Genomic DNA, 22,828 nt, shown 5'->3' on the forward strand with positions numbered 1-22,828 from the left:
CCCATGGTACCACCCCTCCCCATGGTACCAACCCACCCCATGGGAAGCCCCCCCCCCCATGTACGCATCCCCCTCCCCCCCCATGTACCACCCCCCCATGGTACCAGCCCCCCCCCCCTCCCCCATGGTACCTAGCCCCCCCGCATGGTACCACCCCCCTCCCCCCCCATGGGTACCAGCCCCCCCCCCCATGGTACCAGCCCCCCCCCATGGTACCAGCCCCCTCCCCCCCCATGGTACCAGCCCCTCCCCCATGGTACCAGCCCCCCCCCCATGGTACCAGCCCCCCCCCCATGGTACCAGCCCCTCCCCCATGGTACCAGCCCCCCCGCATGGTACCAGCCCCCTCCCCCCCATGGTACCAGCCCCCCCGCATGGTACCAGCCCCCTCCCCCCCGGGTACCAGCCCCCCCCCATGGTACCAGCCCCCTCCCCCCCCATGGTACCAGCCACCCCCCATGGTACCAGCCCCCTCCCCCCCCCCGGGTACCAGCCCCCCCCATGGTACCAGCGAGCATCCCCTTTTTGGGGGGCGTGCCGAGCCACCTCTTGGGGGTTCATCCGGGGGGTTTCACCTGACGCTTACCTTCTTTTTTTTTTTGCTCTTTTGTTAATTATTTTATATTATTATTATTATTATTTATTTATTAACTCTTTTTTTTCATTATTTTGGGGCAGGGGGCTCCTTCCCGGTGGATTTCTCCATCCTGAGCACGCTGCGGGCGCGCCGCGGCACCCGGGCTTTCCTACTCTCCATCCACGACCCCCGGGGGGTCCAGCAGCTCGGCGTGGGGCTGGGGGCTTCGCCCGTTTTCCTCTACGAGGACCAGGGGGGGCGACCTCCCCCCCCCCGATACCCCATTTTCCATCAGGTCAACCTGGCCGACGGCAAGTGAGGACCGCATTTATTTAATTTTTTTTTTTTTTAAATTTTTTTTTGGGGGGGGGGGCGGGGGGCTTCTCCAGCTTCCATCCCCCCTTCCCTCTCCGCAGGTGGCACCGCGTGGCGTGGGCGGTGGGCGGCCCCACCGTGTCCTTACTGGTGGATTGTCACCTCCTCGCCACCTTGCCGCTGGAACGGGGACCCCAGCCCCATATTAGCACCGAGGGGGTGACGGTTTTGGGGGGGGGGCTGCTGGATGACGAGGTGTTCCAGGTGGGGGGCTGGGCCTGGTGGCCCTGGGGTAGGGATCCCCCCTCTGCCCCCAGCGCCCCGGGAGGGAGGGGGTTGGGGGAGGGGAGGGGGGGGGGCACCCAGTTGGCACCAGTACTGGAAGTCCCAGTTGTGCTGGGGGCTGCTCGCTGGCCCCGGGGGGAGGGGTCCCCATCCTCGTGGGGGGTCCCTGTGGGGTGTCCCCGGGGGGTGTCCCCCTCCCCGTGGGGTGTCCCCATCCTTGTGGGGTGTCCCCCTCCCCATGAGGTGTCCCCATCCTCATGGGGGGTCCCGGTCCCCATCCCCCTGGGGTGTCCCCTTTCCTGTGGCGGGTCCCTGTGAGGTGTCCCCCTCCCCATGAGGTGTCCCCGTGGGGGGTCCCTGTCCCCGTGGGGTGTCCCCATCCCCGTGGGGTGTCCCTGTCCTCGTGGGGTGTCCCTGTCCTCGTGGGGTGTCCCCGTCCTCGTGGCGTGTCCCTGTTCCCATGGGGTGTCCCCATCCCCGTGGGGTGTCCCCGTCCCCGTGGGGTGTCCCCGTCCCCATGGGGTGTCCCCGTGGGGTGTCCCCGTCCTCGTGGGGTGTCCCTGTCCTCGTGGGGTGTCCCCATCCCTGTGGCGTGTCCCTGTTCCCATGGGGTGTCCCTGTCCTCGTGGCGTGTCCCTGTCCCCGTGGGGTGCCCCCTCCCCGTGGGGTGCCCCCCCTCCCCTCCCCGCATTCCTGCCCGCTGCAAATGTCAGGGGCCGCGGAGGCGGCATTGAGGCAGAGAGGCGAGTGCCCCTCCCCCCCTCCCATTTCGCCCCCCCCGGCAGACAAGGGTCCCCTTTGTTCACTTGTCACCCCCTGACCCCTCCGCCTGACCGGGGGGGGGGGGCCACGCTGTTTGCCCCCCCCCCCCCCCCCGCCCCCAGGCATTGCTGACCGGGGGTGGATGCAGATACTGGGAGGGGGGGGGGAGGGGCACAAAACCCACTCCCCCATGTCCCCCCCCCCTTTTTTTCCCTCCCCGCCCCCCCCCCAGGGTGATGTCCAGCAGCTCCTGATCGTGCCCGACCCCGAGGCTGCCCACTCCTACTGCCAGCCGGGCTGCGACCCCCCCACACTCCACCCCCTCCTTGCCCCCCTCCCGGAGGAGGTGAGCACCCAAATTGGGAAGGGGGGACCCTGGGGACCCCCCCTCCCCGCCCCATGATGGGCAGCTTATAGGGCTGCTGCCAGGCTTGGTGCCACCGTGGGGGGAGCTACCAGGACGCCCGACACCCCCCCCCCCCAATTTCTCTCTCTACCGGGTCTGCGCTGCCCCTTTGTAGGGTGACCCGGAGCCCCCCGCTACCCCACGGAGGAGGGGCAAGAAGGGGAGGGGGAAGGGCAAGCGCAAGGGCAAGAAGAGGAGGAATAAGGAGCCGGAAGCCCCCCTGCCCCCCGTCGTGGTCAGCCAGGTAAAGCGTGACTAACCCGACCCACCCTGGTTAACCCAGCCCTGGTTAACCCGCATCCTGAGCGACCCCCAGCATCCTGAGAGACCCCCAGCACTGAGCGACCCCCAGCATCCTGAGCGACCCCCAACATCCCGAGAGACCCCCAGCATCCTGAGGGACCCCCAGCATCCTGAGCGACCCCCAGCCTCCCCTTTTTATGGTCTGGGCTAACGGAGGTGGCCTCCAGCATCCCAAGAGACCCCCAGCATCCCAAGAGACCCCCAGTATCCTGAGAGACCCCCAGCCTCCCGTTTTTATGGTCTGGGATGAGTGAGGTGGCCTCCAGCATCCTGAGGGACCCCCAGCATCCTGAGAGACCCCCAGCCTCCCCTTTTCATGGTCTGGGATGCCGGAGGCTGGCTCCAGGCTCTGCCCCCCTGGAGCCGGACCTTGGGGTCTGTTGGATGTGACCGCTGGGCTCCGGGATTCGGGGGACCCCCAGGCACCCGGCGCATCCCGAGGATGCCGATCCTGCCGGCACCTGGGGCTGAGCCACCCCCCCAGTTCTGCGGCGTGTCCCCAGCCGGTGGGGACCCCCAGGGTGGAGATGTGGGGGTAGGGCAGGAGGAAGCCTCCCACCTCTGCTTTTGGCCCCTTTGGCTCTGGAGATGGGCCAGGGCTGCAGATGGGGCCGGTGGTCCCTCCTGCCCATGAGTCAGGCTTGGTTAAGCCGCCCCAGAGACAGGCTGCCGGGGCGGGGGGGATCAGCCCCCCCCCCCCAGCTCCTGAGCCCCAGCTCGACCCCCCACCCCCACCCCAGGACGGCTGTGAGCCACTGGTCCCCGAGGAGCAGGAATCCCGGTGCCTTGAACGGCTCCGGTGTCCCCAGACCAAACTGGGGGTGCGGTGGGAGCATCCCAAATCTGACCGTGGCCCCCCCGCCCCCCCCAAAAAAAAAAAAAAAAAAGCAGAGCATCCCCTGGCCCTGTGGGACCCCAAGAGGGGTCCTGGGCCAGCACATCCCTCTGCCACAGCGCTCCCCCCCTCACCCTGCGCCCTTTCTGCATCACCCAAGGCCAGCGCGCCCACGCCGGAGAGCACCCTGCCACCCACCCCCCCCAGCGTCACCCCGAACGGCACCGACCCCCCGGAGGTAGCGATGGGGCTGGGGGGCAGGGAGGGGTGGTCCCCCCACACACACCCTTGGCATCCCCAGCATCTCCCTGCCCCGTAGGATACTGGTGAGGGGCTCGTGCTGGAGCTGGGGGAGGATGGAGGCGCTGGGGGTGACAGCGGGGAGATGCTGGGCTACGAGGGCTACTACGACGGGGGCCCTGCGAGCCAGGAGTGGGTCGGCCCTGCCGAGCGGGAGGAGGCGGTGGTCCAGGCTCCCCAGGTAACGCTGGGGGTGAGGGTGGGGACCCCCCGCCGCTGCAGCTGGCCGAGCTGGAGCCATGGTGGGGGGTCCAGGGGGTCCATGGGCCACGGTGTGGGGTCCTGGGGGTTCAGGGGCTGCAATGTGGGGTCCAGGGGCCATGGTATGGGGTCCAGAGGGTCCAGGGGGTCCAGGGGCCATGGTGGGGGATCCAGGGGCCATGGTGTGGGGTTCAGGGGGTCCAGGGGGTCCAGGGGCCATGGTGGGGGATCCAGGGGGTCCAGGGGCCATGGTGTGGGGTCCAGGGGTCCAGGGGCCACAATGTGGGGTCCAGGGGCCATGGTATGGGGTTCAGGGGGTCCAGGGGCCATGGTGTGGGGTCCAGGGGGTCCAGGGGCCACGATGTGGGGTCCAGGGGCCATGGTATGGGGTCCAGGGGGTCCAGGGTCCACCCCGGTGCTATGGAGCCCCCCAGCCCAGCCCGGCGTTTTGCAGGTGCCCAGTTTGAAGGGGGAGAAGGGTGAACCCGCCATCGTGGAACCGGTGAGTGGGGCGCAGCCCCCCTGGGGACCTGTGACCCCCCCAGCCCTCTGCAGCCCCCCAGGACCCCCCTGCCGGGCCGGTTCTCTGGACAAACCTCCCTCTTTCCTCCTCCAGGGTTGGCGCTTCGAGGGGCCGCCGGGACCCCCAGGCCCCGCGGTGAGGATGGGGGGGTGTGCTATGGGGAGGGGGAGGGGCTGCCAAAGCCTTAACGTGCTGCTGTTCTCCCCCCGCAGGGGGAAGTGGGTCCCATGGGACCACCGGGGCTCCCAGGGCTTCCCGGGGATCCCGGAGATCAGGTAGGGAGCAGCTGGCGGGGGAGGGGCTGGGGGGATGGGGCCCGGTGGTCCTGCCGGTGCATGTCGGCGTGTGCCGAGGATGATGGAGCTGCAAGTCCCGACGTGACAGCCGGAGCTGGGGTGGCTGGTCCCACCTCATCCCACCTCATCTCACCTTATCCAACCTTTTATCCCACCTTATCCCACCTCATCCCACCTTGTCCCACCTTTTATCCCACCTTATTCCATCTCATCCCATTTTATCCCACCTCGTCCCACCTTATCCCACCTCATCCCACCTCATCCCACCTCATCCCACCTTGTCCCACCTTTTATCCCACCTTATCCCACCTCATCCCATTTTATCCCACCTTGTCCCACCTTATCCCACCTCATCCCACCTCATCCCATTTTATCCCACCTTATCCCACCTTATCCCACCTCGTCCCACCTTGTCCCACCTCATCCCACCTCATCACACCTTTTATCCCACATTATCCCACCTCATCCCATTTTATCCCACCTTGTCCCACCTTATCCCACCTCATCCCACCTCATCCCATTTTATCCCACCTTATCCCACCTTATCCCACCTCGTCCCACCTTGTCCCACCTCATCCCACCTCATCACACCTTTTATCCCACCTCATCTCACCTTATCCAACCTTTTATCACACCTTATCCCACCTCTTACACCACCTCATCCCCCCTCATCCCATCTTATCCCCCCTCATCCCACCTTTTATCCCCCCTCACCCCCCCTCATCCCACCTTTTTTCCCCCCTCATCCCCCTGTATCCCCCCGTATCCCCCCGGAGGGTCCCGCGGGACGGCCGGGGCTGCCGGGAGCTGCCGGGATCCGCGGTCCAGCGGGGACCATGATCATGTTACCGGTGAGTGCTGGGGCAGGATGGGACCCCCTGTGGGGACCCCCCTCTCCCGCTCCCCGCCAGGGGACTCCGCTCTCCTGGTCACAGGGAGCTGCTTGTCCCCCCGGCTGGGATCCACTGGATCCCTCACCCTGCTCCTTTCCCCTCCCCCCCCCAGTTCCAGTTTGGTGGGGACTCCCTCAAGGGTCCCACCGTCTCCTTCCAAGAAGCCCAAGCCCAAGCGATCCTACAGCAGGCAAAGGTGGGGACCCCCGCGACCCCCCCCGACCCCCCCTCAGGCAAAGGTAGGGACCCCCGTGAACCCCCCCGACCCCCCCTCATGTAAAGGTAAGGACCCCCACGACCCCCCCCCTCCTGTCCCTCAGGCAAAGGTAGGGACAGCCCGGACCCCCCCCGACCCCCCCCCCGACCCCCCCCCCCGGCAAAGGTAGGGACCCCCGCGCCCCTCCCCTGCCCCCCCCCCCGCCCCCCCCCTAGGCAAAGGTAGGGACCCCTGCACCCCCCCCTGCCCTGCACCCCCCGGCAAAAGTAGGGACCCCTGTGCCCCCCCCCCCACTGTCCCTCAGGCAAAGGTCGGGACCCCTGCGACCCCCCCACGACCACCCCCCCCCGGCAAAGGTAGGGACCCCCGCGACCCCCCCCTGCCCCCCCCGCCCCCCCCCAGGCAAAGGTAAGGACCCCTGCGCCCTCCCCCTGCCCCGCCCCCGCCAGACAAAGGTAGGGACCCTGTGACCCCCCCCATGACCACCCCCCCCAGGCAAAGTTAAGGACCCCTACGAACCCCCCCCACCCTGTCCTGTCCCCCAGGCAAAGGTAGGGACCCCTGCGACCCCCCCCCATCCTGTTCCCCAGGCAAATTTAAGGACCCCTGTGATCCCCTCCCCCCACTGTCCTTCCCCCCCCCCCTCACCCCTCCCTTCTCTCCCCAGCTTGCCATGAAGGGTCCCCCGGGTCCCATGGGGCTGACCGGCCGCCCAGGACCCCTGGTGAGTGTGGGGCTACTGGGGCTGCCCCCCCCCCCCGAAATTCCCCTTGTTGGGTGCATCCTCGCATCGTGGGGGGGGGGTTTCCACGCTCTCCTGTTTTTTTTAGGGTTTACCTGGCCACCCGGGCCTGAAGGGGGACGTGGGGGCCACGGGGCCGCGGGTGAGTCTTGCTGGCCAGGGGCTTTGTGGGGAGGGGGCTTAGGGGTGGCAGGCTGCCCTGACCCCTTCCCCTCTTCTCCATCAGGGTCCCCGGGGAATGCAGGGACCACCGGGACCACCTGGGAAGCTGGGAAGACGGGTAAGCCCTGGGGATTTGGGGGGGGGGGTCCCATCCATGTTGGTTTTTTTTTGGGGGGGGGGGGGGGCTCCAAACCTGGATCCCCCTTCCCCACTCCCTCTATTTTTCTTACAGGGTCGTGCTGGAGCGGACGGAGCCAGGGGTCTCCCAGGGGAAACGGGAGCCAAGGTGTCATTAGTGGGGGAGGGGGGAGGGGGGGGGATGGGTGCTGGCAGCGGGGGGTGGGGGGGGTGGGAGATGGGCGGGGGGTGACATGGGGCTCAACCTGACGTCTCATCCTGCCCCACAGGGGGACAGGGGCTTTGACGGGCTGCCGGGGCTCCCGGGCGAGAAGGGCCACAGGGTAAGCGGGACCCTGCCCCTCTCGTGCCACCGCGGACCCCCCCCATCCCCGACCCCCCCCCCCACGCTCTCTCTTCCCTAGGGTGACACGGGGAAGCCAGGACCAGCGGGTCCCCCTGGGGAGAAGGGTGCCAAGGTGAGGAGGGGGGATGCGGGGGCGGGGGGGGGGATGAGGAAGGCTGGGCTGGTGGTGCTGGGGGGTGCTCAGCTCCATCCTGCCCTCCCCAGGGGTCAGATGGTCTCCCGGGACCTCGGGGACAACCTGGCGAGCCCGTGAGTACCGGCACCGGGAGCCTGGCTTGGCTTCTCCCCCCCCCCCAGGAGTGTGTGTGGGGGGCACGCTTGACACCCCCCACCCCCCCACCCCCCCACTTTCTCCCTGTGGCTTTTTGGAGGAGATCTGGGTCCTGGAGCCTGGGGAAGGGGGGGCGGGGGGGGTCAGTGCTGCCATCCGCACCCTCGCTGCCCCCCTCTGTCCTTGGCTTTTAGGGGACGCGAGGTCTGATTGGCTCCCGTGGCCCCCCCGGCCCCCCTGGACCCCCGGTATGAGAGCCCCCCCTGCCTGGCCCCTGGCCCCACCTGGGGCCAAAGGGACGTTTCGCTGTCACCCATCAGCATCGTCCCGGGCATGGTGTCACCTTGGGGTGCAGCATCACCCCAACCCCCTCCCTCCTCCCTCCGTAGGGTGCCAGCGGCATCGACGGAGCACCGGGACCCAAAGGCAACGTGGTGGGTGTCAGCGAAGCCCCCCCCCCATGGGACCACCCACCCATTAACCTGGGATGCTCCAGGGAGGGGGAGGCAGGGCTGGGGGGAGAGCTGCTGCGTGCCCTGGGGGGGGTGCGTGGGCTGGGAGGGGGTGGGGGCAGGGGGGCGCAGGGAGGGTTGGGGTACCACATCCTGGGAGGGGGGTGAGGAGGATTTGGGGGGGGCTAAAGGATTTTCTCTGCCTTCCCCAGGGAATCCATGGGGAGCCGGGACCCCCGGGACAGCAAGGGAACCCCGGTCCGCAGGTATGTGGAGGTGATGGGGGAGGGGGGGTGGTAACGGGGTGTCCCTATGGGGCTGGGGGCTCCAGGGCTCCCTCAGGCCCCTCCCAGCACCCCGCTCTGTTCTCTTGCAGGGTCTTCCCGGCCCCCAGGGTCCCGTTGGGCTTCCAGGGGAGAAGGTGGGTCAGACCCAGGGGGGATGGGGGCGGGGGGGGTGGGGGTCCAGAGCTGCCCCAGCTCTGAGCCACCCTGGGGGGGGGCGCAGGGGTGACCCCAGTCCCTCTGTGTCCCCCAGGGTCCGCCGGGAAAGCCGGGAATCCAAGGTGTGGCTGGGGCTGACGGACCCCCGGTGAGTACTGGGGGAGGGGGGCAGGCTGTGGGGTGACACCAGTCCCCTCCCCCACAGCGTGGGGGTCCCAGCACAGTGTCACCATCCTGGCTCAGGGCTTCTGTCACCTGCGTCCCTGCAGGGTCACCCCGGCCGAGAAGGACCAGCCGGAGAGAAGGGTCTCCAGGTAAGGGGTGACCCTCATACCCGGGGGGGGGATACCCTGGAGGTGGGGGGAGGGTCCTCTTTCCTGGGGAAGGGTCCCAGTTTTGCCGTCTCTCCATCCCCAGGGTCCCATGGGTGCCCCTGGTCCTGTCGGCTACCCAGGACCCCGTGGGGTGAAGGTAAGCACAGCCTCCCCCTGCCCCAAATTGTGCCCAGGCACAATTTGGGGAGGGGTCCCGAGGTGGTGCCCCCCAAGCTGGGGGTCCCCTCCAACCCCTCTGTGTCCCTGCAGGGGGCTTTTGGCGTGCGGGGGCTGAAGGGCAGCAAAGGGGAGAAGGTAAGAGGTGTCGGGGAGGGGGGGACAGCGGGGGGTGGGGGGCTTTGTCCCATGGGATCTGGGGGTCCCTGGTGTCGGGGGGGCACCCTGAGGTAGCTGCAGGGGCTGGGGGGGGGGATGCCTGGGCTGCAGCTGGGGCCAGCCCCTCCACGGTGGGATTTGGGGCTCAGCCCCCACGTCGTGACCCCCTCTGGGGGCTTGCACCAGAGCTAACGGGGGTCTCAGCCCCCCCACCCCCCCAAAATCTGCCTCTTCTTCAGGGAGAAGACGGGTTCCCCGGCTTCAAGGGGGACATGGGCCCCAAGGGCGACAGGGTAAGTGGGGTCCCGGGGTGGGGGTCTGGGGGGTCTGCGGGGGCCACAGGTGCCACGCAACCCTGGGGTGGTGGTGGTAGGATTTGGGGGTGGCGTGGGGTGGGGTGGGGGGAAGGGAAGGGGGGAGGGACACACACACACGCGCACAGAGAGCTCTGGGGACCCGAGGGCGCATCCCAGTCCCCACCAGTGTTCCCATTCCAGGGTGACCAAGGCTTGGTGGGACCCCGCGGCGAGGATGGTCCCGAGGGGCTGAAGGGGCAGACGGGTCCCGTGGGGGAACCGGGTGCCCCTGGCCCTGCAGGCGAGAAGGTGAGGGGACCCCCCGTGTCCCCCTCCCCCCCGTGTCCCCCTGTCCCCCTCCCCCCATCCCTCATCATCAGCTCCCCTCTCTCCCTTACAGGGCAAACTGGGAGTACCGGGTCTCCCAGGCTATCCCGGGCGCCAGGGTCCCAAGGTGAGCATGGAGGAGCCTTCGGGACCCCCGCCCCCTCCCCAAAGCCCCCCCGTGCCTCCTCAAGCCCCGGGGTGTCACTTGTCCTCTCTCCTTAGGGCTCCGCTGGCTTCCAGGGTTCCATGGGGCTGGCGGGGGAGAAGGGCAAGAGGGTGAGTCAGCCCTGTCCCACCCCCCCGGATCGCTCCCCACCTCCCCCACCCTGCTCTGCCCAACCCCCCCCACGAGCCAGAGGGGTGCTGAGCCCAGCTGGGCACCCCAAGGAGGGACCGGGTCCCGTGGCCGTCACTGGTCCCGTGGCACCCAGCTTCTCGTAGTCACGTTGGGGATGCTGCAACCCCTCGGGGGGGCGTGGGGGGGGAGTGGGGGGCTGCTCCATGCCCTGCTGTCCCCCCCCCCCCTCCTCTTTCCCTAAAGGGCAAGGCCGGCCAGGTTGGGCAGACGGGACAGCGAGGGCCACCGGTGAGTGACCTGGGGGCTGGTGGGCATCACCCCCTGCGCCATCACTAGCCACCGTGGCCATCCCAAGGTCCAGCTGCATCCCCCTGCAACCATTCCTGGGGGGGCTGTGTCCCACGGCAAGCATCCTAGGATCGGCTGTAACCCATGGCAACACAGCTTGGGGTCTGCTGTATCCCACCCTGGGACCACCCACAGTCCCCGTCCCCCCCCGTCCCCCCCAGCTCCCTGCGTAACCCCCAGCACCCACATCCCAGACTTCCACCTGCATCCCCTGGGAACCACCCTGGGACCAGCCACGTGCCCCCCTGGCTCCCTGCCCCCCTCCCATCGTGGTCCCCCAGCTCCCAGCCCCTCTCCCTGCCCCGTACCCCCAGTTCCAGCCCTCCCTCCCCCCGCTCCTCCCTCCCCCACACTTTCTCACCCCACTTTTTTTCTCCGGGATGCACAGGGTCTCCCAGGGGAGCGAGGTCTCCCCGGTCCCACGGGAAAACCTGGCCCGAAGGTAGGTGGGAACCCACCTGTGGGGTCCCCACCGTCCCCCACATCCCTGTCCCCCCCCCTCTGCTCAGGTCTCTTTGGACATGGGGGGGTCTGATGTGTGGGGGGGTGTCTCAGCTTGTTTCTCTCTCTGCAGGGAGATCCTGGCCATGACGGGGCCCCCGGTGCGGTGGGAGAGAAGGTGACAGTTGGGGGGGGGGGGTCAGCTCAGAACGTGGGTGTCCCCCTGCAAAGGACACCCCAGGAGGGGACCCGAGCGTGGGGAAAGTGGGGGGCTGGGCGTGGGGGGAGGGGCTGGGGGCTGTGGGGCAAGCCCCTCGGCCACTGACTGGGGGGTTTTGCTCCCTCCCACAGGGTCCCCAAGGGCCACAGGGACCCAGTGGCTTCCCGGGTGCCAAAGGTCCTCCTGTAAGTGGTGACATCTGGGCACAATCCTGCTCTGGTCCTGCCTGTGGTGGGGACAGAGCGGGGCTGGCACCCCCCCCTCACCCTCCTCCTCCTGCTGTGCCCCCCCCATATTCCCTCTGCTCCTGCCCAGGGTCCCGCCGGGAAGGACGGTTTACCGGGACACCCGGGACAGCGCGGCGAACCGGTGGGTCCTCTGCCCTCCCGTGCCGGGGCGGGGGGGGGGGGCGGACACCCCGAGGTGGGGGGGACGACGACACCCCTGGTGCTACCCAGCGTTAACCCCTCTCCCCTCTGCAGGGGTTTCATGGCAAAACCGGCCCCCCCGGCCCCACAGGGGTGGTGGGACCCCAGGTGAGTGATGAAGATGGAGGTGGGAGGGGGTTGAGGAAACCAGGGGGGATGGAGGGACACCCCCCCCCCCCCAAAATGCTCACCCTGCTCTCTCCCCACAGGGTAAACTGGGCGAGACGGGACCTGTGGGAGAGAGGGGGCACCCCGGCCCCCCCGGCCCCCCCGGGGAACAGGGTCTTCCTGGAGCTGCTGGGCGAGAAGGAGCCAAGGTAGGAGCCACTTTTGGGGGGTTCCGGCGCTCCCCTGGACCACCCCAAGTGGGGCTGCGCCCCCTCTGAGCGCTGCGGGGCAGGGGGATGGGGGTGGGGGGGCTCTCCCCAGCTCAGTGGGCTCGGAGCGAAGCTCCCCGCTCCTCCTCTCCACTTCGCAGGGTGACCCCGGTCCCGCTGGCATTCCCGGGAAGAGCGGACCCCCGGGGACCCCCGGTTTTCCCGGCACTCGGGGGGCACCCGGAGAGACGGTGGGTGCTATCCAGTAGGATCCTGGGGGAAAAAGGGGTCGGATCCTTCCTAACCATCTTCCCTGCCCCCCCGCGTAGGGTCCACCTGGCTTGAAGGGGGGGGAAGGACCCCCTGGTCCCCCCGGACCCACGGTGAGTACGAAGCATCGTGGCAATTGGGGGAGGGGCGGGGGCGGGGGGGGGATCTAGAATTTGGGGGTTTTCCTTGGAATAGATTGACAGCTGCTGAAGAGGAAGGTGGTTTCTTTGGAGAGGAGGAAGACCCCGGTGGGGTCTTCCTCCTTCCATCCCCCCCCCCCCTCCCCTGCCCCGGCTTCTCCCCAGGGGTCCCCCGGAGAGCGAGGTCCAACCGGAGCTGCTGGAGGCATTGGGCTGCCGGGCCGGGGGGGTGCACAAGGACCCCCCGGTCCCATCGGCGAGAAGGGCTCCCCGGTAGGTGCGAGTGGGGGTGGGGGGGTGGGGTGAGGCAGGAGGTGTGTGTGGGGGGCACTGGGATGAATCCCCTCTCCCGGGGGTCCCAAGCCCATCCCCCTTCCTCCCCGCAGGGTGAGCGAGGTCCCGTGGGTCCGGCTGGGCAGGATGGGATCCAGGGGCCCACGGGGCTGCCGGGTCCTGGGGGACCCCCCGGTCCCGCTGGAGAAGATGGGGACAAGGTGGGTCAGGGGGACACCAGGCAGCGGCTCCGTGTCATCCCGCATCCCCAGCCTCCGGGACACGGAGGGCACGAGGGAAATCTGGGATGGGGCAGCTTTTCCCTCCTGTCTTCCCGGGAATGGGGATTCCCTGGGAATGGGGGTTCCCCAGGAATGGGGGTTCCCTGGGAATGGGGGTTCCCCAGGATTGGGGATTCCCCGGGAATGGTGGTTCCCCAGGAATGGGGGTTCCCTGGGAATGGGGGTTCCCCAGGATTGGGGGTTCCCTGGGAATGGGGGTTCCCCAGGAATGGGGGTTCCCTGGGATACTGAGGGATGAGGGAAATCTGGGATGGGGCAGCTTTTCCCTTCTGACTTCCCGGAAATGGGGATTCCCTGGGAATGGGGATTCCCTGGGAATGGGTGTTCCCCGGGAATGGGGGTTCCCAGATGGTTGAGGGATGAGGGAAGTCTGGGATGGGGCAGCTTTTCCCTTCTGACTTCTCGGAAATGGGATTTCCCGGGAATGGGGATTCGGGGGCGGTAGGTCTTGGCAGGCTTCCTTGGCACTGCTTCCCAGGTGGTGGCAGGTTTTCCCGGTCCTGGGATTTCCTCGGCTGGGGCTTCCCAGCCGCGGCAGCTTTCCCTTCCGGCATTCCCTTCCTTTCCGCCTCCCACCCTCTTCCCTCCATGCCAGGGCGAGATGGGAATTCCCGGACAAAAGGGCAGCAAAGGTGACAAGGGCGAGGCGGTGAGTGCCAAGGGGATGCTCTGCCCCGGGTTGGGATTTTCCGGGAATGGGGAGGCAGGAGATGTTTGGGACCTTCCCAAACCCTACATGGATGCTCCTGTCCCACAGGGTCCCCCAGGACCCCCAGGAATCCAAGGACCCATCGGGCACCCTGGCCCCGCGGTGAGGAGCTCAGCACCCTTCCCATGCCGTTTCTTCCCTTGGAAGAAGCCCACCTCCCCTCTCGGCTCCCTGATTTTTCGCCCCACGCCGCGGGATTTCCGTGGGGTTTCCGTGGGGCGGGCGGCGCTGATCCCAGGCTCTCCCCTCGCAGGGAGCGGACGGGGAGCCGGGGCGCCGTGGGCAGCAGGGGATGTTTGGGCAGAAGGGGGATGAGGGGGCACGGGGGCACCTTGGGCTGAGTGGCCCCCCTGGCCTGCAGGTAAGGAGCGGGATGGGGACGGGCTGGAGGGGACAAGGGATGGGATGGGGGATGGGCTGGAGGGGACAAGGAAGGGACAAGGGACAGGCTGGAAGGGACGAGGGATGGGATGGAGGGGATGAGGGATGGGCTGGAGGGGACCTGGAGGGGACAAGGGATGAGATGGAGGGGACGGGGGATGGCTGGAGGGGACGGGGGATGGCTGGGGGGGGACCTGGAGGGGATGAGGGATGGCTGGGGGGGACGAGGGATGGCTGGAGGGGACAAGGGATGGCTGGGGGGGGGGACCTGGAGGGGATGAGGGATGGCTGGAGGGGACGAGGGATGGCTGGAGGGGACGAGGGATGGCTGGGGGGGACGAGGGATGGCTGGAGGGGATGGGGGATGGCTGGAGGGGACGGGGGATGGCTGGAGGGGACCTGGAGGGGACAAGGGATGGCTGGGGGGGGGACCTGGAGGGGATGAGGGATGGCTGGAGGGGACGAGGGATGGCTGGGGGGGACGAGGGATGGCTGGAGGGGACAAGGGATGGCTGGGGGGGGACCTGGAGGGGATGAGGGATGGCTGGAGGGGACGGGGGGTGGGATGGAGGGGACCTGGAGGGGACGAGGGATGGCCTGGGGGGGGACGAGGGATGCGTGGCTCGGCCAGGGCACCCTCGAGGGGCTTCCAGCCCCCCGAGGCTGACCGTGACCCCCCAGGGCATGCCGGGCCCGCCGGGCGAGAAGGGTGAGAATGGAGACGTTGGCCCCATGGTGAGGACCCCCTCGATCAGCTGCCCCCTCCCCTCCCCCTCCTGCCCCCTCCCCCGCTTCCCACATCCCCTTTTCCCGTGGGAACTGCCCCGCCCCCACCCCCCTTCACTGTCTGACCCCTCCGTGCTCCCCGCAGGGTCCCCCCGGCTCCCCGGGACCCCGTGGGCCACAGGGACCCAGTGGTGCTGAGGTGAGTACAGCCCTGGGGGGCTCAGGGGTGGGGAGGGGGCTCGGGGGTCGGGAGGGGGCTCCTGGGCGCAAGGGCTGCCCCCAACGTGGGTCCCCTCCCCATCCTCTCGCCTTCAGGGTCCCCAGGGAATGCCGGGGGGTGTGGGACAGCCGGGGGCCGTGGGAGAAAAGGTAAGCTTGTGGTGGGGGTGGGGCTGGGGGCTGGGCGTGGGGCCCAGCACCCAGCAGCATTTGCCCCGTTGCTTTTTTTCTGCCCCCCCTCCCCCCCCCCAGGGAGAGCCAGGCGAAGCGGGAGACCCCGGAGCTCCAGGGGAGCCCGGACCCCCCGTGAGTATCGAAGCGGGGGGGCGGGGGGGGAGCAGTGTGTCTTTTAGGGGCAAGACGAGGAGCTTGGGGGCCCAACCCTGCTCTCGCTGGCCACGGGAAGTCCAGGCAGAGGGGTCCTGGCGAATATTTTGCTGCCCCAATTGCCCCCTTCCCTCTCTCTAAAGTGCCCCCCCCCCTCTGCAGGGTGTGAAGGGGGATGTGGGGGAGAAGGGGGACGCGGGGCAGTCGGGAGCAGCCGGACCCCCTGGTAAGAAGGGCCCCCCGGGAGAGGATGGAGCCAAAGGCAACCTGGTAAGGGGAAGGGGCAAGCACAGGGAGGCAGGAGGATGCCCTCAGCCCCCCCCGTGCCCCCCCCTCCCCGGGGGTCCTGCACCCACTGCTCCGGACCCTGCCTCCGCTTCCCCAGCAGATCCAGGGCTCCATCCCGATCCCACCCTTATGTCCTCTTCCCCCCGCAGGGTCCCGTCGGCTTCCCCGGTGATCCCGGACCCCCTGGAGACCCCGGGGTGCCGGTGAGTAGCCCCCCCAACTCCCTCCACACACACACCTCCCCCCCCCCCCCGGAGGCTTCCGCAGGGTGGGAGCCAGCACCCGTGTCCCCTGCGGTGCTTTGGTGGGGTAGGGATGGGTGCCAGGTGGTTGTCACCTGGTGTCCCACCAGTGCATCCCAGTATCCCACCAGCCTGGGAGGGGGCTGGGGGCTGGGTGGGGGCTGGGCTAGGTGGGTGCTCACCCTCCCCTGTGTCACAGGGGCTGGATGGAGGTGCTGGAGAGAAGGGGGACAGCGGGGACCCCGGTCTGCCGGTGAGTGGGGGCAGCTGGGGGACAGGGCGGCTGCAGAAGGGGGGTGGCATTCCCAGCAGGACCACCCTGGGCTAGGGGGCTCGGGGTGGGGGTGGGGGGGCTCTTACTCATCCCTCACCCTCCGTGCTTCTCCCAGTCCCGGCTGGGGGACTTTTCCCTCCCTCCCAGTTCTTACTGGGTTCGTTTCAGGGTCCACCAGGAGCATCAGGGGAACCGGGTCCGCCGGGCCCCCCCGGACGGAGGGTGAGCGGGGGAAGGGCGAGGGGGGGCTGGGGGGGGGGGTGAAGTGGGAGGGTGCAGCTCCTGGTGTCTGTGTCCCCTCCTCCAGGGACCCCTGGGACCTGCGGGGCGCGAGGGCCGTCAGGGCGAGAAGGGTGCCAAGGTAAGCGGTGGGCGCTGCGCCCCCCCGGGCTCCCCCAAACCCACTCCCAACTGGGGTCCCAGTTGCCTCCACCAACCTGGGAGAGGGTCACATCCTTCCCCGGAGCGATGGCGCTGGGTCCCCAGGGGTGTCAGCTTCAACTCTGGCCTCTTTGGCCCCAGGGACAACCTGGCACAGAGGGACCACCGGGGAAGACGGGCCCCCTGGGGGCACAGGGACCACCGGGACGGGCGGGCTCCGAAGGGCTGCGGGGGATCCCTGGTCCTGCTGTGAGTCCAGCGCTGGGGGGGGTGGGGGGGGTCCCCACATGCCACTGTGGGGCTACCAGTGGCCCCCAAGCCCTGGCCAGCTGCAGCCCTGGGGGGGGGGGGCATCCCCATGGCTGCACCCCGTTTTTTTTGGGGGGGGGTCTCTCCCACACCGAGTCTTTTCTAGGGTGAACAAGGTCTGCTGGGGGCTCCGGGGCAAGCGGGGCCCCCCGGCCCCCTGGTAAGTCAGGGTGAGCGAGCCCTGGGCATGGGGCGGGGGGGGGCTGGGGTGGGCATGGAGGGGGGGGGGGCTGGGGTGGGCACGTGGGGGGGGATGCCTGACACCCCCTCGGCCTCTCGCAGGGTCCCGTGGGTTTACCTGGCCTCAAGGGAGACCCCGGCCACAAAGGAGAGAAGGTGAGACGAGGCGCCGGGGTCCCCCTGCCCGGATTTATCCCCCATCCCCTCCCCCCCCCGCCCCCCTCCTCCGGCTCTGGGGAGGGGGCTTCCTGACCCTGCCCTTTGCCCCCAGGGCCACGCTGGCCTGATCGGGCTCATTGGACCCCCAGGAGAGATGGGGGAGAAGGGGGACCAGGGGCTGCCCGGCATCCAGGGCCCCCCCGGACCCAAAGGAGACCCCGTGAGTATTTGGGGGTCTCCCCACAGCCGAGAGGCTGGGGGAACGGGGGTGGGGGAGGGGAGACAAGGTCCCCCAGCCCCCTCGAGCACAGGGGCTGATGGTGTTTCTACCCACAGGGTCTGGCTGGCCCCACCGGCCCCCCCGGCCCCCCTGGCCCCCCCGGGCTCTCAGTGAGTATCTGCCCGCTCCGCACGGGACCCCCAAGGTTCTGCCCACCCTTAACTCCTCCGCGGACCCCCGGGGGGCTTCATCCCCAGGAGGGTGAGGGGGGCAGGGGGCAGCTTGAGCCCCGGGGAGTGGGCAGGGGTGGCTGCCACCATCCTGCCCCCCCTACCCCACCCCCCCCAGTGCCCCCCTCCTCTCTTCCCCGCAGGGACCCTTGGGGCAGAAGGGCTCCAAAGGCTCACCGGTGAGTGCTGGGGGGAGGGACGGGGACCGGGAGGGGGGTCCCGGGGTGGGGGGTGGGGGGAGAACCGAGGGTCCGTCCCAGGCAGCGGGGGCCGCGGTGCTGAGTCCTTTCCTTTTGCAGGGGGCTCTGGGCCCCCGAGGTGACACAGGCCCCCCCGGTCCCCCCGGACCACCGGTGAGTAGGGGATGCTGTGGGTGGACACCCCTTCCTATCTACCCCTCCCCCACCCCGGGACGGCTCCGGGGTCCTCCAGGACCCCTACATCTCCTGTCCCCCCTTTACCCCCCTGTGTCCCCCGGGACCCCCACGTCTCCTGTCCCCTCTTTACCCCCCCGTGTCCCCCACGTCTCGTGTCCCCCCTTTATCCCTCCGTGTCCCCCGAGACCCCCACGTCTCCTGTCCCCCCTTTACCCCCCCGTGTCCCCCGGGACCCCCACGTCTCGTGTCCCCTCTTTACCCCCCCGTGTCCCCCGGGACCCCCACATCTCCTGCCCCCCCCTTATCCCCCCGTGTCCCAGGGCCGCCCCGCCGAGCTGCTGGAGCCGCTGCCCTCCAGCCGGACCAGGAGGAACCGGCGGACGAGTGAAGGGGGTCTGGGGGAGCAGAGGACCCCCCCCAGTTACGAGGGGCTGGAGGAGGTGTACGCCTCGCTCAGCTCCCTGCGCACCGAGCTGGAGCAGCTGAGACGACCCCTGGGGACCCCCGAGAGCCCCGCGCGCGTCTGCAAGGACCTGCAGCTCTGCCACCCCCACCTACAGGATGGTGAGGGGGGGCGGGGCGGGGGGGGGGGGGGAATGACACCCCAAAACCCCCTCTGAGGGCAGATTGAGGGGGGGACACCCCAAAAACCACTGTGAAGTTTGGGGGGGTGGATTGGGGGAGGGGGACATCCCAAAACCCCCTGAGGGAAGATTGAGGGAGGGAGGGACCCCAAAGCCCCCTCTGAGGCTTGGGGGGGTCTTTACACGGTGCCAGGCAGCGCCTGCGGCGTGTCCCTGAGGGGGGGAGGGGGCTGCGTCCCCCCGGAGCCGGCCCCCTATCCCCATTCCCAGCCTTCCTGCCCTTATCCCAGGTCAATACTGGATCGATCCCAACCAGGGCTGCTCCCGGGACGCTTTCCCCGTTTTTTGTAACTTCACGGCGGGTGGCGAGACCTGCCTGTTCCCGGAGAAAAAATTGGAAACCGTGAGTTTGAGGGGGGGGTGGGGGGGTGGGGGGGTGGGGTGGGGGGTGTTTAAGCCCCTCCCCCAGCAGCCCTCCCAGTTTGGGGGGGCTTTTCCCTTTCCTTCCCATCATCTCCACCCCCCCTCCAGGTCCGCCTGGCTGCCTGGAATAGGGAAAAGCCGGGATCGTGGTACAGCACCTTCAAAAGGGGGAAGAAGGTGGGAGTGGGGGGCTCTGGGGGTTGGGGGTGCCCCCCCCCGCGCGGCATCACCCCGGAATTTGGGCAGGTGGTCAGCATCTCAGTCCTTTTCCCATCACATTCCCCCAGTTTTCCTACGTGGACGCGGATGGGAACGCCGTGCCCATCCCCCAACTGACCTTCCTGCGTCTGCTGAGCGCCAGCGCCCGGCAGAACTTCACCCTCAGCTGCCAACACGCGGCCGCTTGGTTCGACGCCGGCACCGGCACCTTCGCCCGCGCCCTGCGCCTCCGCGGAGCCAACGAGGAGGAGCTGGGACATGACCACCCCGCCGCCCCCATCCGGGCCCTCCACGATGGCTGCCAGGTGAGCCCCCCACCCCCACGCCACCTGGACCCTGTAGCTCCATCCCCACCGCCTCCATGCAGCCATCCCTCCCTCCATCCCTCCCTCCATCCCTCCCTCCATCCCTCCCTCCATCCCTCCCTTCATCCCTCCATCCCTCCCTCCCTCCATCCCTCCCTCCATCCCTCCCTCCATCCCTCCCTCCATCCCTCCCTCCATCCCTCCCTCCCTCCATCCATCCCTCCCTCCATCTCTCCCTCCATCCCTCCCTCCATCCCTCCCTCCATCCCTCCCTCCCTCCATCCCTCCATCCATCCCTCCCTCCATCTCTCCCTCCATCCCTCCATCCATCCCTCCCTTCATCCCTCCATCCCTCCCTCCCTCCATCCCTCCCTCCATCCCTCCCTCCATCCCTCCCTCCATCCCTCCATCCCTCCCTCCCTCCCTCCATCCCTCCATCCCTCCATCCATCCCTCCCTCCATCCCTTCATCCCTCCATCCCTCCCTCCATCTCATCCCTCCATCCCTCCCTCCATCCCTCCCTCCCTCCATCCCTCCATCCATCCCTCCCTCCATCTCTCCCTCCATCCCTCCATCCATCCCTCCCTTCATTCCCTCCATCCCTCCCTCCCTCCATCCCTCCCTCCATCCCTCCTCCATCCCTCCCTCCATCCCTCCATCCCTCCCTCCCTCCCTCCATCCCTCCATCCCTCCATCCATCCCTCCCTCCATCCCTTCATCCCTCCATCCCTCCCTCCATCTCTCCCTCCATCCCTCCCTCCATCCATCCCTCCATCTCTCCCTCCATCCCTCCCTCCATCCCTCCCTCCATCCCTCCATCCCTCCCTCCATCCCTTCATCCCTCCATCCCTCCCTCCATCCCTCCATTCCTCCCTCCCTCCATCTCTCCCTCCCTCCATCTCTCCCTCCCTCCATCCCTCCATTCCTCCCTCCCTCCATCCCTCCATCCCTTCATCCCTCCATCCCTCCCTCCATCCAACCATCCCTCCATCCATCCCTCCCTCCATCCCTCCCTCCCTCCATCCCTCCATCCCTTCATCCCTCCATCCCTCCCTCCATCCAACCATCCCTCCATCCATCCCTTCCTCCATCCATCCATCGCTCCATCCCATGCCTCCATCCATCCCTTCCTCCCTCTCTCCCTCCATCCCTCTGGCGTGCATCCCAATCGGCATCACCCCGCCATCCCCACCCGGGCCCTCCACAACGGCTGCCAGGTGAGCCCCCTGAGACCCCGTAGCTCCATCCCCACCGCCTCCCTCCATCCCTCCCTCCATCCCTCCCTCCGACGCGCATCCCAACCGGTATCCGGAGCGTTCCCCAGGTTCCCCCATCCTGCAGGGCCGCCGCGGACAGGAGCGGACAGTGCTGGAGGTGACCTCATCCCGCGTTGAGCGCCTGCCCCTGATGGACGTGGCCGTCCCCGATTTCGGAGAATCCCACCAAAAATTCGGTTTCCAACTGGGACCCGTTTGCTTCATGGGCTGAGCGCCGGCCCGGAGAACACACGGGGAGGGGTGGTTTGGGGAGGGGGCTCTGCTCCCCCCGCCACCCCCCCCCCACCAGTGACAGTGACCCAGGGTCTGCTCTGGCATACTCAGGACTCCGCAGTGCCACCCCCTCCTGCCCACCCAGCCCCCCCCCCCCTTATTTATACTGTCAGCTCCCTGGGGTGGGGGGCCCCAGACTGTAGGGAGGGGGGGTCGAGCCGCCCCCTCCCCATGGTGCTACAACACTCCCCCAGACCCCCCCCTTAGTGAAGCACTGGACGTGCCCTTGGCACAGGGACACCGCGAGCCCCCAGCCCCCTCCCCAGCCGGAGCCGTATCCATGACCCTGGGTGGGTGGGGGTCTCGGTGGGGGGGTGTTAAACCTCCTCCTTGGCCCCCCGTAATGCTCTGCCCCTCCGGATGGGGAGCCCCCTGCCCCATGGGGGGGGATCGGGCCAGCCCATGGCAGAGCCTGTCGCAGGTGACAGAGGGGATGTGGGGAGGGGGGATTGGGGCTGGGGTCTCCTGCCAGGCTCAGCCCCCCCCCCCCATCCCGGTGCCGTTGCAGTTACTGTACGATAAACCAACTGTATCGAAACCGTCTCCAAACCCAAATCCTTGCGGATTTCCAGGAAAAAGGGGGGATTTTGCAAAGGGGGGTGGGGGCTGCGCACCCCCACCTGGGGCTCACAGCACCCCCAGGCTGCCAGCCTGGTGACCCCGCTTGCACAAGAGCGTGCAAGGCCCTAGTGCTACTGGGGCTTGGGCTTGGGCACCCACCGCTGGACCCCCCTGCCCCCCCTCCGAGTCCCCCCACCCTGGGGACCTGTGGATGAGTCCCCAGGGGACAGTTTGGGGGGGTCCTGGAAGGTTGTGTCCCCCACGGGGGGCTGCAAGGGCAGGGTGGGCAGCTGGGTGGGGGGCACTGGTGGCAGCTGGACACAAGGCCAGTGGGAGCTGGGTGATGCGGCTGCCGCCCCCCTCCCCAAATCTCCATCCCCAGGGACCCCCAGAGAGGGAACTGGGCAGGAGAGGGGATCAGAGCTGCCCCCCCAACTCCCCGCCCCCAACCCTCCATCCCCAAAGACCCCTGGGGAGGGGACAAGGGCAGGAGGACACAGGGCAGCCCCCCCAACCCTCCATCCCCAAAGACCCCCGGGGAGGGGACAGGGGCAGGAGAGGGGATCAGAGCTGCCCCCCCATCCCCCCCCCCCCCCAAACCTCCATCTCCAAAGACCCCTGGGGAGGGGGCGGGGGCAGGAGGACACAGGGCAGCCCCCCCAAACCTCCATCCCCAAAGACCCCCGGGGAGGGGACAGGGGCAGGAGAGGGGATCAGAGCTGCCCCCCCCCCATCCCCCCCCAAACCTCCATCCCCAGAGACCCCCGGGGAGGGGACAGGGGCAGGAGGGGGGGGCACGGGGCTGCCCCCCTAAATCTCCATGCCCAGGAACCCCCGGAGAGGGAACAGGGGAGGGAGAGGAGATCAGAGCTGCCCCCCAACTGCCCCTCCCCCCCAACCTCCATCCCCAAAAAATGCCGGGGAGGGGACAGGGGCAGGAGGGGGACCACGGGGCTGCCCCCCTAAATCTCCATCCCCAGGGACCCCCGGAGAGGTGACACGGTGCTACCCCGGCGCCCCCCCCCCTCCCCCGCGCCCCCCGAGCATCCCTCCAACCGCTCTACGGGTACCGGGGGTGGGGGCGGGGGGATGCTCGCCCCCCTCCCCTCGGCTCGGCTGGGTCCAGCCCGGCTCGGTTCCGCCCAGCTCAGCCGGGCTCGGTTCCTCCCGGTCCCCCCGGTGCCAGCAGCCCCCCCCCGGGCCGGGGCCGGGGCCGGGGCCGCGGCTGCAGCCGGTGGCGGCGGGTCCCGCTCGGTGCGACGGGGCCCGGCCGGGGGTGGGGGGGGCGCGGACAAAGGCGGCGGCGGCGGCGGGGCCCGGCCCGGGGGATGCGGCTGCGGCGGCGCTGAGCGGCTGCGGCTCCGCTACCGGCTGGGACACACCGACA

General features: G+C 68.9%; 1 protein-coding gene across 1 annotated transcript; it reads left to right on the top strand.

Moving 5' to 3' along the window:
* Positions 1-677: 677 nt before the first annotated feature.
* Positions 678-21,418, top strand: COL5A3 (collagen type V alpha 3 chain; the record flags this gene model as incomplete). Its single annotated transcript, XM_037407439.1, has 65 exons — positions 678-892; positions 994-1,156; positions 2,172-2,285; positions 2,461-2,589; positions 3,644-3,721; positions 3,803-3,964; positions 4,439-4,486; positions 4,601-4,642; positions 4,720-4,782; positions 5,580-5,654; positions 5,809-5,892; positions 6,581-6,637; positions 6,744-6,797; positions 6,882-6,935; positions 7,050-7,103; positions 7,225-7,278; positions 7,360-7,413; positions 7,506-7,550; positions 7,767-7,820; positions 7,962-8,006; positions 8,237-8,290; positions 8,401-8,445; positions 8,562-8,615; positions 8,737-8,781; positions 8,885-8,938; positions 9,052-9,096; positions 9,357-9,410; positions 9,615-9,722; positions 9,814-9,867; positions 9,963-10,016; positions 10,282-10,326; positions 10,775-10,828; positions 10,961-11,005; positions 11,179-11,232; positions 11,363-11,416; positions 11,530-11,583; positions 11,685-11,792; positions 11,954-12,043; positions 12,122-12,175; positions 12,368-12,475; positions 12,589-12,696; positions 13,373-13,426; positions 13,535-13,588; positions 13,740-13,847; positions 14,549-14,602; positions 14,739-14,792; positions 14,909-14,962; positions 15,065-15,118; positions 15,302-15,409; positions 15,577-15,630; positions 15,869-15,922; positions 16,112-16,165; positions 16,251-16,304; positions 16,466-16,573; positions 16,740-16,793; positions 16,916-16,969; positions 17,085-17,192; positions 17,309-17,362; positions 17,566-17,601; positions 17,722-17,775; positions 18,120-18,363; positions 18,674-18,786; positions 18,915-18,983; positions 19,094-19,330; positions 20,672-21,418. Coding segments are annotated over 65 exons (5,019 nt in total), but the record flags the coding sequence as incomplete, so codon positions are not given.
* Between the last annotated feature and the right edge of the window lie 1,410 nt (positions 21,419-22,828).

The sequence above is a fragment of the Falco rusticolus genome, chromosome 13 (assembly GCF_015220075.1).
Source record: "Falco rusticolus isolate bFalRus1 chromosome 13, bFalRus1.pri, whole genome shotgun sequence".
NCBI lineage: Eukaryota > Metazoa > Chordata > Aves > Falconiformes > Falconidae > Falco > Falco rusticolus.